Raw genomic sequence first — 17,301 nt, 5'->3', positions numbered from 1 at the left:
AAAGCCTTAAAAAAAATCAGTATAATCAATAATGTTGAAATAGTTTGCCGTCAAGTATTGCACCTAAACATCTACTTGACTTATGGACCAAATAAGATCATGATGACAGTATAAAGAAACTACACCATTCACATAAGGAGAACAGGGTTTGTTTCCATATTTTAATACAGTCGAGCATTTCAGTTGATTCTGTTTGGCAATGTAAAAACTATAACTAAAAAGCTTTTTGGTTGACTTCAAGGGGAAGTTCAGGATTTTACAACTTCATGTTAGATGGAGCCACACGTTGCAAGTAGTCTGTAGAACAGGAAAAATCATAAATAGACACAAACTTTTGCTAAATTTACCCAAACCTAGCTAACAATCAATTGAAGTGATTGCTAGTGGCATGTGTGCATGTTATTTTAACGTTAAAATCACCTTTATGTCGTATCAAACCAAATATGGGGTTGAATTGGTCATGACTTGGCCTTGAAATTCTGTGATCCATGGTTTGATTTTCTTTTAACGCCACTACAAACTTCAGCTAACTTTAGGGGCATGTGTGCATGTTTTTTGTTGTGGCCAAATAACCTTTAAGGAACATCAAAACAAACATGGAGTTGATTTCAGTTGACTTCAACCCTCCTAAACCTAACCTAGCCAGTGCCATTGCTCTTCACCACCTGTCCTATACTCTCCAGACCAACAAAGTTATTTTGAAATGTTATTTTGTATACATCCCCCCCCCTCCCCCATTGTTTCGCTGACTGACGTCTTGAAAATCTTTTGTCCTAGACTCTACAGAACACACAACAACAAGGTTGTCGTTACTTTTTTAAAACATTTTGTATCACACTCCACCCCATTACGCCCCATGCTGACAGGACACCCCCCACATACACGTGATCATATACATGTGATTAGCAGATGTTATTGCGGGTGTGGCAAAATGCTTGTGCTTCTAGCTCCGATAGTGCAGTAATATCTAAGAAGTAATATCTAACAAATTACACAACATATTCCCAAGACACACAAATCTAAGTAGGAATGAATTAAGAGTATATACATACAGTGGGGCAAAAAAGTATTTAGTCAGCCACCAATTGTGCAAGTTCTCCCACTTAGAAAGATGAGAGAGGCCTGTAATTTTCATCATAGGTACACTTCAACTATGACAGACAAAATTTGAAAAAAAATCCAGAAAATCACATTGTAGGATTTTTAATGAATTTATTTGCAAATTATGGTGGAAAATAAGTATTTGGTCAATAACAAAAGTTTATCTCAATACTTTGTTATATACCCTTTGTTTGCCCCACTGTATGGACAAGCGATGTCAGAGCTGAACGGACTAAGATACAGTAGAATAGTATTAGAAACAGTATATACATATGAGATGAGTAATGCCAGATATGTAAACATTAAGTGACTAAGATACCATAGGATTAGTATAGAATACAGTATTATAAGGGCACAGGGTAAGACCCAGATGCAGACACGGGAGGCAGATGGTTTGAGTCTCTGATATTTATTAGTATCCAAGGGGGCAGGCAAGAGAATGGTCGTGGACAGGCAAAATGATCATAACAAGGTCAGAGTCCAGGAGGTACAGAGTGGCAGGCAGGCTCGAGGTCAGGGCAGGCAGAAATGGTCAGGCAGGCGGGTTCAGGGATAAATACACCGGGGAAAATAAGTGACACCTGGAGGGGGTGGAGACAATCACAAGGACAGGTGAAACAGATACTCGCGTGACGAGTATATATATATATATATATATATATATATATATATACTATATATATATGAGATGAGTAATGCCAGATACAGTGCCTTGCAAAAGTATTCATCCCCCTTGGTGTTTTTCCTATTTTGTTGCATTACAACTTGTAATTTAAACAGATTTTTATTTGGATTTCATGTAATGGACATACACAAAATAATCCAAATTGGTGAAATGAAATTTAAAAAATAACTTGTTTCAAAAAACAAAAATTAAAACGGAAAAGTGGTGCTTGCATATGTATTCACCCCCTTTGCTATGAAGTCCCTAAATAAGATCTGGTGCAACCAATTTCCTTCAGAACAACAAAACTGCCAAGATAGGGCCGCCCACCAAAACTCACGAACCAGGCAAGGAGGGCATTAATCAGAGACGCAACAAAGAGACCAAAGATAACCCCGAACACGTTTGGTGTTTGCCAAAAGGCATGTGGGAGACTCCCCAAACATATGGAAGAAGGTACTCTGGTCAGGTGAGACTAAAATTGAGCTTTTTGGCCGTCAAGGAAAACGCTATGTCTGGCACAAACCCAACACCTCTCATCACCCTGAGAACACCATCCCCACAGTGAAGCATGGTGGTGGCAGCATCATGCTGTGGGGATGTTTTTCATTGACAGGGACTGGGAAACTGGTCAGAATTGAAGGAATGATGGATGGCGCTAAATACAGGGAAATTCTTGAGGGAAACCTGTTTCAGTCTTCCAGAGATTTGAGACTGGGATGGAGGTTCACCTTCCAGCAGGACAATGACCCTAAGCATACTGCTAAAGCAACACTCAAATGTTTTAAGGGGAAACATTTACATGTCTTGGAATGGCCTAGTCAAAGCCCAGACCTCAATCCAATTTTGAATCTGTGGTATGACGGTGGTATGACTCTGGTATGACTTAAAGTTTGCTGTAAACCAGCTGTCCCAACTTTGATGTACCTGTATTGACCTCACCTTCTGGATGACAGGCTCGGGTGGTTGATGTCCTTGATGATGTTTACCCCCGGTAATGCGTTGGGCAGACCAGCGCCACATTGTAGGTGTCCTGAAGGGTGGGTAGTTTGCCCCCGGTAATGCGTTGGGCAGACCAGCGCCACCCTCTGGAGAGCCTTGCGGTTGTGGGCGGTGCAGTTGCCATTCCAGGCGTTGATACAGCCCATCTTCTTTCAATTCTGTAAAAGTTTGTGAGGTTTTTACATGATTGTCTATAGTCCCTACTTCATTTTTTATTTTATTTATTTAACTAGGCACATCAGTTAAGAACAAACTCTTATTTTCAATGACGGCCTAGAAACAGTGGGTGAACTGCCTGTTCAGGGGCAGAATGACAGATGACCTTGTCAGCTCGGGGGTTTGAACTTGCAACCTTCTGGTTATTAGTCCAACGCTCTAACCACTAGGCTACCCTGCCGCCATTGAATTGCTACTCCACTTTATCTCTATACTGACGTTTAGCTTGTTTGATTGCCTTGCGGAGTGAATAACTACACTGTTTATATTCTGCCATATTACCAGTCACCTTGTCATGTTTAAATATTAAATTAATTTTCTTATTTTACCGTTATTGCAAAATCCAGTGTGCAAAGCTCTTAGAGACTCAGAAAGACTCAGTTGTAATCGCTTACAAATGTGATTCTAACATTAATTTACTCAATGGTGTGAATACTTACGTAAATGAGATATTTCTGTATTGTTTTCACTTTGTCATTATGGGGTATTGTGTGTATAAAGGTGATATATATTTTTTTTATCCATTTTTAATTCAGGCTGTGACACAAAATGTGGAATAAGTCAAAGGGTACACACACACACACACACACACACACACACACACACACACACACACACACACACACACACACACACAGCTGTGTGACATATTTGTACACTTCGTCTTCTCCTTTCCTCTTCCTTCCTTTATGGATTGCCAGTGTTTGTTGTCGGTGACTCAAGTTCAAACTTTTCAACGGTGTTCATACTTTTTTCATACTAAACAGTACAGAGTATTGCCACCTCTTTTCTACTGAGTACTGATACTTAAATAATACCTGTTTTAAAAGTAGAAATGCATGAAGTAAACAGTAAAATCATCCGATTTCTGCAACAACGACAAATATAAATAATACCTGTTTTAAAGATAGAGTCAGCGATGCATGAAGTAAATAGTAATATCATCTGATTTCTGCAACAATGAAGAATATGAATCACAACGCTAAACTTTCTCTGCTGTTTTGGTCCCACAGCTATCACTTTGCAGCAGTAGGAAGCGCACCCATGCACATATATTTCTTGCAAGTGTAACATCTCTCATCAGCATTTCATCCGGCAACGTCATATCGTTAAGTATCAGTTTAAAATATGAACCCAATTACAGTATAGTTAACGTGAGTACCATTAGTGCTTAAAGTGGACTGAAATAGTTACCCATAATCAATTTGGGTGCCTGTAGACGTTATATTTAGATGCTGATCCACAATTAAAACTTAAGAAATGCAATGTATTTGGTCATTAAGAGTGGGGTGGTGACTTAATACCTTGGGAAAGGCGGCTGAAGTGTTACCACTATCCCTTTGACATTCTCCATTGCACACACATGCTCGCGCCATCACTGTTATTTTATTGAAAATGTATTAACTCATTTTGTACCATGCTTTCGGACCACACTGAGAAAATGTTTGTGGTCTGAGGCGTTTCACTTCCCATGAGGTGCCGGACCGAATAATTCATGTATTTATTGGCAATTTGATATTAGAATTTTTGAATGAAGTAAAACATATATGTCAAGGTACTGTGTTGTTGGAGCATTGGAGTACGCATAATGACAGAGAAATCCATCAGCATAGTCATGTTGTGAGTTAGAGAGAATAGTCCTTGTTGTTACACAGCAACAATCAGAGCCACTGCTATTTTTTTCTGATCACCTGGCATATAATATAGTACAGCATGTACAGCAGACTATTCATCTGATCTTATTGTGATCAATTGCCGACGTGATCACAGTAAAGCCATTGAAACAAGAGAGACTCACATTTGAGTCTTAAGGAGCTCTGTTCTCAGGGTTCTTGGACTCTCGGACACGGCCTAAATGACCTTAGTTAGGCACAGATTTAGGATTAGCCTACCCTCCCATGATTATAACCTAAACCATAATGGTGGGGAAATGCAAAAATGACCTTAGATCAGTGGTAACTATATAGGATTCTGTCCTGGTGTATGGGGCAGGGCATGGAATAGTTTCATAAGAGAGACCTGGTAGAGACATGGATGGTGGAAAGGAGGTTGGTTGGGGTGAGGTGAGAAGGGAGGTAACCTGAGAGGCAGGAGGCATTCCTGGTAGGGCAGCTACATCTGTGGACACAATTATCTGGTTCACATAATCTCATTTCACATGAACACCATACATACAAACAGGAGTGAGGGAGAGAGAGAGGATATGAGAGTACAGAAAGATATGCTGTAGGTTAACTGTTTTAAGAAAGCAATAGCGAAATTAAGTAGATTTGATTTTGCTGGGTAGAAAAATGGTCTGTTAACGTGTACTTTGTTGTGGATTTCTTAAAAACTGAAAGTTTATATTTTTTATTTGCCTAGGTGGCAGCAAACCAAACCAAGTTCATTAGCCGGTTATTTAGTCATTTTTGTGAATTGCCTTGGCGAAACGAGTTAAAATAACCTGCTTTCCAACTTCAAAATGGTTTAGAAATAACACTTATTCAGAAATAAGATTTAACTTCAACTAAAGTCAACTATCCCTTAAAACCCATAAAAGTTTAAGCCCTGTCTAAGCTGGGAAGTTCTACTAAGCTAAATGGAGTGTCATACCAAGGAAAATTTTGCTATTTGATTTTTAATTTAGAATTATAAAAACAAATAATACAAATATATATATATATTTTTAAATGGGGCCTTACTGCTATTAGCCCATACAAACACATTGAATAACAGGGGGGTTCTACTAAGCTATACCAAGGATAATAAGAAAATAGCTTACAGTTGTGAGTGAAGAAATAATAGCAGGGGATTCTAACAGAGAATTTTAGAACATGGGACACCGTGTCGTTGGCCTAACGTATCCTGATTTGAATTTGGTGCAGGTCCTGTTGTTCTTCACATTACTGTCTCTGGTAAGCACACACTATATCAAATAAAATCTAAGTTTATTTCTCCCATGGACAGGATACAGAAGGTGTAAACGGTACAGTGAAATGGTTACTTGCATAGTGGAGTCTTTTGTATAGACATGTAGCTAGCTAGCTAAACAATGAACCATAATCCAAACTCATAACATTACTACCCTGCATGAATCATGTAACATTAGCTAGCGAGCCAGCCAGTTAAAGTTAGCTAGGTAGCTAACAGTACGCATGAATTAAAAATTACTTTCTGACAAAATTAGAAACTTATAATATCTGAACATTTTGCTAAATTTTGCTCTTTTTCCTATTAACATAGATGAAGGCTTCTCCTTCTCTATCGCGGATGCCATGGTTGCCTTTAGTTTGAAGATGTAATCCGGAGACAGGTGTTTTATACAACAGCCTTCTGTGTTCTCTTTTCGACTCCCTCCACATTTGCAATCAAACGCCTGAATTTTCTCCATCTCCTTAGCTATCGTACTCTGCTTCCAACGGGCATTCCACTGATTTTAAAACTCAGTCCTCCAGAAGGTGGATAGATATCTTTTTTTAAAATCTCAGTTTGAAAGTTTAACCTACAACAACTGAGCATCTCATTATAGACAGAAGCCATTATCTCATACAATCATGGCTAGCGGGAAGATTGCTTCCTTTTTCTGTGGCTAAACCAAGTAGGCGTGTAATTTAACAATTGTATTTGTATTTACAGATGGCCAACATCCGGTGAAATTGCAGAGCGCCAAATTCAAACTACAGAATTATAAATATTTAACTTTCATAAAATCACAAGTGTAATACATCAAAATAAAGCTTAACTTCTTGTTAATCCAGCCACTGTGTCAGATTTCAAAAATGATTTACGGCAAAATCACACCATGCGATTATCTGAGGACAGCGCCCCACATACAAAAGCATGAAAAACATATTTCAGCCAGACAGGTGCAACACGAAAGTCAGAAATAGCGATATAAAAAATGCCTTACCTTTGATGATCTTCTTCTGTTGACACTCCAAAAGGTCCCCGTAACATCACAAATGGTCCTTTTGTTCGATAATGTCCTTCTTTATATCCATAAAAACTCAGTTTAGCTGGCGCGCTTCAGTCAATAATCCACCCAGTTTCCCTCCATCAAAATGCATACAATATGAATCCCAAACGTTACTAATAAACTTTTCCAAACAAGTCAAACAACGTTTATAATCAAACCTTAGGTACCCTAATACGTAAATAAATGATACAAATTTAAGACGGAGAATCGTTATTGTCTTTACCAGAGAAAAATACCAAAGAATGCGCTCTCATTCACGCGCTTGGAAACACTACAGGCAAAATGGGACCCACCTAGAAAAACAACAATTTCTGGCTCATTTTTCCAAAAACCAGCATGAAGCTCTTGCTAAAGACTGTTGACATCTAGTGGAGGCCCTAGGATCTGCAATCTGGGAGGACTTTGCTTATAATAAAATAGTGGTAGGCTGAATTCTTTTGGGGGAGGATGGTTTGTCCTTGGGTTTTCGCCTGCCATGTCAGTTCTGTTATACTCACAGACATTATTTTAACAGTTTTAGAGACTTTAGAGTGTTTTCTATTCAATCTACCAATTATATGCATATCCTAGCTTCTGGGCCTGAGTAACAGGCAGTTGGATGTGAAAATACTGCCCCCTACCCAAGAGAGGTTAAGGTACATGAAAGTTTACATGTTCCAGAAGGTATTTCTGCCAAAAAACACATTTTTACACGTGACATATGCCTGAAACCAGTCAACTATATATATGTATATATATATATATATATATATATATATATATATATATAGATATATATATATATATATAGATATATATATATATAGATATATAGATATATATATATATATATATATATATATATATATATATATATATATATATATATACATGTATGTATGTGTGTGTGTGTGTGTGTTTTTACACATGTATTTAACCCCTTATTTGTGGAACTAAACAGTCTCCATATATATTTCCATTAATTTTTTCAACTGGTACCGGGGGACCTTTAGATGAGTCTTGAGTCTTGTGAGGCCTGTGGCCATCCTAGAGCAAAACAACTGACATGTACAGTATATGCTACAGATAGAAGATGGCAGATCGGCTATACCGACTTCAGACTAGTCCCAAGACGCTTGTCGGGGTCATAGAGAAAACACAGAACACCATGGTGTTTGTGAGAGTCTCTTCTTTCCATAGAGGAAAAGACTTTGTGAGAAAACCAATTTTCGGGATGTCTCATGGTCTGACAAACACTGCTCTAGCACTGTCACCTTTCACTCTAAATACAGAAGTGCGACATATGCAGATGCGGTGGATTGAGACTCATCCAATGCAAAAAAAAACAGATCTCTAGCTTAAACTGACAGATTGTGATCATGCTAATTAGATCTCTGTGATGGCGTGGCATCGAATTTAGGGGGTTTAAGATTGTGGTTGCTTGGTTAGTTGAGCAGAATGGAGCACTATGAAAGGATGTATGATGGGGCACCTACTGTAGGGGAGTGTAACTGGAAGTAGTTGGAGGTTTTTGCACAGTACCCAAGACCAGTATTTGAGTATATTTGACTAAGCGTGAATACCCCAATGGGGGTTGGATTGATATTGAGCCCCTAGATATCATCCTAAAGATGCTTTTCCCACTACCATGCACTGAGATCAGCTGACTCTACCACCCACTCCCCCACCCTTGCCACAACACCTTTCTCGTCTTCTCTCTCACACATTATGTCACCCCTCTCGCTCTCTCACACTATGTCATTTCACTGGCACTGTCATTTCCGAGCCTGTGACTCTCAAATGTTCCTGCATCGTGATTTGTGACTCACAGTTCTCTGGTGACCCATCAGGTAAACAAAACAAATGTGAATAGGCAGTCGCAAAACAGGTACAACCCAATAGGAACTAAACACGATGCACCATTTGAGAAGCATTGTCAGCGGCAAACCTGCATCTAACACATTATGTCAAATACGTTCAAATACTTTAGCTGTGGCTGATTTAGACAATGTGTATATGTTGCTCTATATGTTGTGGGTCTCTTAACCCGGGGTGGCAGCGTAGCCTAGTGGTTAGAGCATAGAACTAGTAACCGCAAGGTTGCAAGTTCATATCCCTGAGCTGACAAGGTAAAATAAATCTGTTGTTCTGTGCCTGAACAAGGCAGTTAAACCCATTCCTAGGCTGTCATTGAAAATAAGAATTTGTTCTTAACTGACTTGCCTAGTTAAATAAATAAAAATGACTCACTCCCTTTAATGATTGTGCTCATCCTCCCTCTCTATTTCTCTATCATCAAATGAGTTTCTAATGGTGAGCAGGAGATGCAGAGTGAAGGGTAGACAGGGATTCAACCCCTGTCTCATGCATGCCAGAAATGTATTTCCTTCTCTCTCTCTGTTTTTATTTATTATTTAACCTTTATTTTACTATGCAAGTCAGTTAAAGAACAAATTCTTATTTACAATGACGGCCTACCAAAAGTCAAAAGGCCCCCTGTGGGGACGGGTCCTGGGATTAAAATAAATAAATACAATATAAATATAGGACAATACTCACAAAACTCACAACAAGAAAGACAACACAACACTACATAAAGACAGACCTAAGACAACAACATAGCAAGGCAGCAACACTTGACAACACAGCATGGTAGCATCACAACATAACAACATGGTGGCAACGCAACATGGCAGCAGCACAGGGTACAAACATTATTGGGCACAGACAACAGCACAAAGGGCAAGAAGGTAGAGAAAATAAAACATCACATAAATCAGCCACAACTGTCAGTGAGAGTGTCCATGATTGAGTCTTTGAATGAAGAGATTGAGATAAAACTGTCCAGTTTGAGTGTTTCTTGCAGCTCGCTCCAGTCGCTAGCTGCAGCGAACTGAAAAGAGGAGCAACCCAGGGATTTGTGTGCTTTGGGGACCTTTAACTGAATGTGACTGGCAGAACAGGTGTTGTATGTGGCGGATGAGGGCTGCAGAAGATATCTCAGATAGGGGGGAGTGAGGCCTAAGAGGGCTTTTTAAACAAGCATCAACCAGTGGGTCTTGCGACGGGTATACAGAGATGACCCGTTTAAAGTGGAGTAGAGAGTAGAGATGTGTCCTATAAGGAGCATTGGTGGCAAATCTGATGGCCGAATGGTAAAGAACATCTAGTCGCTCGAGTGCACCCTTACCTGCTGGTCTATAAATTATGTCTCTGTGATCTTGCATAGGTAGGATGGTCATCTGTATCAGGGTTATTTTGGCAGCTGGGGTGAATGAGGAGCGATTACAATAGAGGAAACCAAATCTAGATTTAACTTTAGCCTGCAGCTTTGATATGTGCTGAGAGAAGGACAGTGCACCGTCTAGCAATACTCCCAAGTTCAGTCGTGGCCAAAAGTGTTGAGAATGAAAAAAATATATTAATTTCCACAAAGTTTGCTGCTTCAGTGTCTTTAGATATTTTTGTCAGATGTTACTATGGAATACTGATGTATATTTACAAGCATTTCATAAGTGTCAAAGGCTTTTTTTTTTGACAATTACATGAAGTTGATGCGAAGAGTCAATATTTGCAGTGTTGACCCTTCTTTTTCAAGACCTCTGCAATCTGCCCTGGCATGCTGTCAATTAACTTCTAGGTAACATCCTGACTGATGGCAGCCCATTCTTGCAAAATCAATGCTTGGAGTTTGTCAGAATTTGTGCGTTTTTGTTTGTCCACCCGCCTCGCCACAAGTTCTCGATGGAATTATGGTCTGTGGAGATTCCTGGCCATGGACCCAAAATATCGATGTTTTGTTTCCCGAGACACTTAGTTATCACTTTTGCCTTATGGCAAGGTGCTCCATCATGCTGGAAAAGGCATTGTTCATCACCAAACTGTTCCTGGATGGTTGGGAGAAGTTGCTCTTGGAGGACGTGTTGGTACCATTCTTTATTCATGGCTGTGTTCTTCGGCAAAATTGTGAGTGAGCCCACTCCCTTGGCTAAGAAGCAACCCCACACATGAGTGGTCTCAGGATGCTTTACTGTTGGCATGACACAGGACTGATGGTAGCGCTCACCTTGTCTTCTCTGGACAAGCTTTTTTCCGGGTGCCCCAAACAATCGGGAAGGGGATTCATCAGAGAAAATGACTGTACCCCAGTCCTCAGCAGTCCAATCCCTGTACCTTTTGCAAAATATCAGTCTGTCCCTGATGTTTTTCCTAGAGAGAAGTGGCTTCTTTGCTGCCCTTCTTTGATGCACTCTCACCTGCCTGCTGCCATTCCTGAGCAGCTGAATCAACTTTAGGAGATGGTCCTGGTGCTTGCTGGACTTTCTTGGCCGCCCTGAAGCCTTCTTCACAACAATTTAACCACTCTCCTTGGAGTTCTTGATGATCCAATAAATGATTGATTTAGGTGCAATCTTACTGGCAGCAATGAAGCCCTTTTTGTGCAAAGCAATGATGACAGCACGTGTTTCCTTGCAGTTAACCATGATTGACAGAGGAAGAACAACGATTCCAAGAACCACCATCATTTTGAAGCTTCCAGTCTGTTATTCGAAGTCAGCATGACAGAGTGATCCCCAGCCTTGTCCTCGTCAACACTTGTCCTCGTCAACACCTGTGTTAACGAGAGAATCACTGACATGATGTCAGCTGGTCTTTTTGTTACAGGGCTGAAATGCAGTGGAAATGTTTTTTGGGGATTCAGTTCATTTGCATGGCAAAGAGGGATTTTGCAATTAATTGCAATTCATCTGATCACTCTTCATAACATTCTGGAGTATATGCAAATTGCCATCATACAAATTGAGGCAGCAGACGTTGTTAAAATTAATATTTGTGTCATTCTCAAAACTTTTGACCACGACTGTACTTGTATGAGGTGACTGACTACCTCAAGCTCTAAACCGTCAGAGGTAGTAATAACATCTGTGGGAAGAGGAGTATTCTTCTTACCAAACCACATTACATTTGATTTGGAGGTATTTAGGACAAGGTTAAGGGTAGAGAAAGCTTGTTGGACACTAAGAAAGCTTTGTTGTAGAGCATTTAACACAAAATCTGGGGAGGGGCCAGCTGAGTATAAGACTGTATCATCTGCATATAAATGGATGAGAGAGCTTCCTACTGCCTGAACTATGTTGTTGATGTAGATTGGGAAGAGCGCGGGGCCTAGGATCGAGCCTTGGGGTACTCCCTTGGTGACAGGCAGTGGCTGAGAAAGCAGAATATCTGACATTATACACTGCACTCTTTGAGAGAGGTAGTTAGCAAACCGGCCCAAAGACCCCTCAGAGACACCAATACTCCTTAGCCAGCCCACAAGAATGGAATGGTCTACCGTATCAAAAGCTTTGGCCAAGTCAATAAAATATCAGGACAACGTTACTTAGAGTCAAGGGCAATGGTGACATCTCATTGAGGACCTTTAAGGTTGCAGTGACACATCCATAACCTGAGCGGAAACCAGATTGCATTCCTGAGAGAATGCTATAGACATCAAGAAAGCCATTCAGTTGATTATTGACACGTTTTTTCAACACTTTAAACAGGGCAAAATAGAAATAGGCCTATAACAGTTAGGATCAGCTTTATCTCCCCCTTTAAATAAAGGATGAACCGTGGCTGCCTTCCAAGCAATGTGAACCTCCCCAGAAAGGAGAGACAGGCTTGGCGATAACAGGGCAGCAACCTTATTTTAGTGCTTTTTCCTATACAGCTCCCTTTGGTAAGACTTAGGGTTTGATATCCCTTATTTATTTACTATAGATCTTAACCTGAGTCTCTCTCTCTTTCTCCTCCAGGTGTAGCAGTGCTGGTGTCCCCAGATGTTCCTCTTCAGGTGGGAATGGAGAGCCGACAGCATTTTTGCCTGCAGTCTCCCTCCAGCCTGGAGCGCACCCCGCTTCAGTACACTGTGTGCGTGGGCCACAACATCAGGGCTGTACACCAGGAGGCGCTGCAGCAGCTCTCATCGCCCAGCAGGGAGCTGCCCAACATGGACGTCTTATGGTACAACTCCCTCATCTTCGTCTTCCTAAATTGTATTACATTTCATTTAGATGACAGTGGACATTTAACATAAAATCTAGCTATGTGTGATAACTTATGGATGGAGATCATTACCTATTCATAACACGACTAGATGCATCCACAGGCAATGCCTACGATTGGTATAACTCCGGTAGCCGCTTATGGATATGACAGCTCTAACGCAGTTCCACTTCCAACACTGCCAGGACACCAGCTATGTGGGTGTCAGCTAGCGCGGATTGTTTGAAACCCAACGAGATCTCACAAATGTCCATTTCAGTTGGAATCCTAACTTGAGATGCCTGTGCTTTAACTCAGCAGTCGCATAATTGATGCATAACGCATTGATGTCAAAAACGTATGCATGTGATCTCAAGTTAGAATTTCGGTCTACTTGACCAAATATCTATCTGTCTGTCCATCCGTCCCCCATCCAGGTTGCCTTTCTGGAAGCTTCTGGCCAGTGTGGACTCAGGGCCAAAGGTAGAGAGGGAGTTGAGGACCTTCTCCAACCGTCTGAGGAGACACCAGCTGGGAGAGGGGGCCATCAGCCTCAACGAACATTCCACCGCCCTCCTCGCAGACATGGTATGTCCCTTCTCTCCTCTCCTTACGTCAATGAATTCAACCCAAATGGTTACCATTATAACAAGCCGTTTCTAATTAACTACCTGGTAAGCAGCGGCCTGAAAAATAAAGTGTTACCGTCTCCTCCTCCCTCATCTTCATTTTGACCCTCCTAGGTGTTTGATTGACAGTCGCTGGACCCAGGTTTGAGTGGGTCCAGGGGCTACCCCCAAAAAGGCTACCCCCAAAAAGGTTTTTCAAAATATGGGGTAGGATAGCAAACTTTATTAGCCCAACAGCACCTCACAAACAAATTGAGAAGTTCGGATGTGTGTTTGTGGTGCCCGGACAACAACCCCTCCCTCAACGTGAGCAAGACAAAGAAGATGATCATGGACTACAGAAAAAGGAGGGCTGAACACGCCCCCATTCACATCGATGGGGCTGTAGTGGAGCGGGTCGAGAGATTCAAGTTTCTTGGTGTCCACATCACCAACAAACTATCATGGTCCAAACACACCAAGAAAGTCGTGAAGAGGGCACGACAATGCCTTTCCCCCTCAGGAGACTGAACATTTTTGGCATGGGTCCCCAGATCCTCAAAAAGTTGAGAGCATCCTGACCGGTTGCATCACCGCCTGGTATGTCAACTGCTCGCCATCCGACCGTGAGGCACAACAGAGGGTAGTGTGTACAGCCCAGTACATCACTGGCTCACACTTCCTGCCATCCTGAACCTATATACTAGGTGGTGCCAGAGGAAGGCCTAAAGAATTGTCAAAGACTCCAGTCACCCAAATCATAGACTGTTCTCTCTGCTACCACACGGCAAGTGGTAGAGGAGCGCTAAGTCTAAGTCCAAAAGGCTCCTTAACAGCTTCTACCCACAAGCCATAAGACTTTAATCGTGAAGAATGCCCTCGATGGTGCAGCTGTAAAACCTTTTGACGATCTGAGAACCCATGCCAAATCTTTTCAGTCTCCTGAGGGGGAATAGGTTTAGTCGTGCCTGCTTCATGACTGTCTTGGTGTGCTTAGACCATGTTAGTTTGTTGGTGATGTAGACGCCAAGGAACTATACAGCCCCACCGATGAGAATGGGGGCGTGCTCGGTCCTCCTTTTCCTGTTGTCCACAATCATCTCCTTTGTCTTGATCACGTTGAGGAAGAGGTTGTTGTCATTGCAGTCATGAGTGAACAGGGAGTACAGGAGGGGACTGAGCACGCACCCCCGAGGGGCCCCCGTGTTGAGGATCAGCGTAGCGGATGTGTTGTTACCTACCCTTACCACCTGGGGGAGGCTCATCAGGAAGTCCAGGATCCAGTTGCAGAGGGAAGTGTTTAGTCCCAGGTTCCTTAGCTTAGTGATGACCTTTGAGGGCACTATGGTGTTGAACGCTGAGCTGTAGTCAGTGAATAGCATTCTCACAAAGGTGTTCCTTTTGTCCAGGTTTGAAAGGGCAGTGTTTAGTCCAATAGAGATTGCATCATCTGTGGATCTGTTGGTGCGGTATGCTTATTGGAGTGGGTCTAGGGTTTCTGGGACAGTGGTGTTGATGTGAGCCATGACCAGCCTTTCAAAGCAGTTCATGGCTACAGATGCGAGTGCTACAGGTCGGTAGTCATTTAGGCAGGTTACCTTAGTGTTCTTGGGCACAGGGACTATGGTGGTCTGCTTGAAACATGTTGGTATTACAGACTCAGACAGGGAGAGGTTGAAAATGTCAGTGAAGACACTTGCCAGTTGGTTAGCGCATGCTCGGAGTACACGTCCTGGTAATCCATCTGGCCCTGTGCCCTTGTGAATTTTTACCTGTTTAACTTCTTATGGACGGTAGCGTCCCACCTGGCCAACATCCAGTGAAATTGCAGGGCGCGAAATAATTCACTACAGAATTATAAAAATTTTACTTTCATAAAATCACAAGTGTAATACATCAAAATAAAGCGTAACTTCTTGTTAATCCAGCCGCTGTGTCAGATTTCAAAAAGGATTTACGACGATATCACACCATGCGATTATCTGAGGACAGCGCCCCACATACAAAAGCATGAAAAACAAATTTCAACCAGGCAGGTGCGACACGAAAGTCAGAAATAGCGATATAATAAATGCCTTACCTTTGATGATCTTCTTCTGTTGGCACTCCAAAAGGAGTGGTCCTTTTGTTTGATAATGTCCTTCTTTATATCCATAAAAACTCAGTTTAGCTGGCGCACTTCAGTCAATAATCCACCCAGTTTCCGTCCATCAAAAAGCATACAAAATTAATCCCAAACGTTACTAATAAACTTTTCCAAACAAGTCAAACAACGTTTATAATCAAACCTTAGGTACCCTAATACGTAAATAAACGATAACATTTAAGACTGAGAATCGTTATTGTCTTTACCGGAGAAAAATACAAAAGAACGTGCTCTCTTCCACGCACTTGGAAACACTACAGCCAAAATGGGAGCCACCTAGAAAAACTACAATTTCTGGCTTATTTTCACATCTAGGGGAAGCTCTAGGAACTGCAATCTGGGAGGTTTTCGCCTTCAAATAAGTGACAGCCGTTGAAAACAGTGGTAGGCTGAATTTTCTTTTTTTGGGATGGTTTGTCCTCTGGGTTTTGCCTGCCATATCAGTTATGTTATACTCACATACATAATTCTAATAGTTTTAGAAACTTTAGAGTGATTTCTATCCAAATCGACCAATTATATGCATATCCTAGCTTCTGGGCCTGAGTAACAGCCAGTTTACTTTGGGCACGCTTTTCATCCGGACGTGAAAATACTGCCCCCTACCCAAGAGAGGTTAAAGGTCTTTCTCATATCTCCTGCGGAGCACAGTCTGCCGGAGCAGCTAATGCTCTCATGCATGTTTCAGTGTTACTTGCCTCGAAGCAAGCATAGAAGTTATTGGTAGGCTCGTGTCACTGGGCAGCTCTCGGAGCCGGTGTAGTACAATTCGATCTTATTCCTGTATTGACGCTTTGCCTGTTTGATGGTTCGTTGGAGGCCATAGCGGGATTTCTTATAAGCTTCCAGATTAGAGTCCCGCTTCTTGAAAGCGTCAGCTCCAGCCTTTAGCTCAGTGCGGATGTTGCCTGTAATCAATGGCTTCTGGTTGGTGTATGTACGTACGGTCACTGTGGGGACAACGTCATCGATGCACTTATTGATGAAGCCAATGACTGATGTGGTGTACTCCTCAATGCCATCGGAGGAATCCCAGAACATATTCCAGTCTGTGCTAGCAAAACAGTCCTGTAGCTTAGCATCTGCTTCATCTGACCACTTTTTTATTGATCTAGTCACGGGTGCTTCCTGCTTTCTTTTTTGCTTGTAAGCAGGAATCAGGAGGATAGAATTGTGGTCAAATTTGCCAAATGGAGGGCAAGGGAGAGCTTTGTACGTGTCTCTGTGTGTGGAGTAAATTTGTTACATTTTTTTGCACATTTATGCTAATAGAAATTAGGTAAAACTGATTTAAGTTTCCGTGCATTAAAGTCCCAGGCCAGTAGGAGTGTCTCCTCTGGATGAGGAGTTTTCCTGTTTGCTTATGGCGGAATACAGCTCATTGAGTGTGGTGTTAGTGCCAGCATCGGTCTGTGGGGGTATGTAGACAGCTACGAAAAATACAGATGAAAACTCTCTAGGTAGATGGTGTGGTCTACAGCTTATGAGATACTCTACCTCCGGCGAGCAAAACCTTGAGACGTCCTTAGATATCGTGCACCAGCTGTTGTTTACATAAATGCATAGGCCCCAGCCCTGTGTCTTACCAGAGGCTGCTGTTCTG

General features: G+C 41.7%; 1 protein-coding gene across 1 annotated transcript in view; it reads left to right on the top strand.

The window, feature by feature from the left end:
* LOC139367949 (SITS-binding protein) overlaps nucleotides 1–17,301 on the top strand; it is a 79,343-nt gene that overhangs the window by 39,504 nt on the left and 22,538 nt on the right. The window contains exons 3-4 of the mRNA XM_071106367.1: nucleotides 12,716–12,923; nucleotides 13,382–13,532. Of these exons, the coding sequence (XP_070962468.1) occupies nucleotides 12,716–12,923; nucleotides 13,382–13,532 (359 nt within the window). The remainder of the gene's footprint in view (nucleotides 1–12,715; nucleotides 12,924–13,381; nucleotides 13,533–17,301) is intronic.

The sequence above is a fragment of the Oncorhynchus clarkii genome, chromosome 2, assembly GCF_045791955.1.
Source record: "Oncorhynchus clarkii lewisi isolate Uvic-CL-2024 chromosome 2, UVic_Ocla_1.0, whole genome shotgun sequence".
Classification (NCBI taxonomy): domain Eukaryota; kingdom Metazoa; phylum Chordata; class Actinopteri; order Salmoniformes; family Salmonidae; genus Oncorhynchus; species Oncorhynchus clarkii.
Note: the sequence above shows the minus strand (reverse complement) of the source record. Positions and strands in the feature narration are given on the sequence as shown.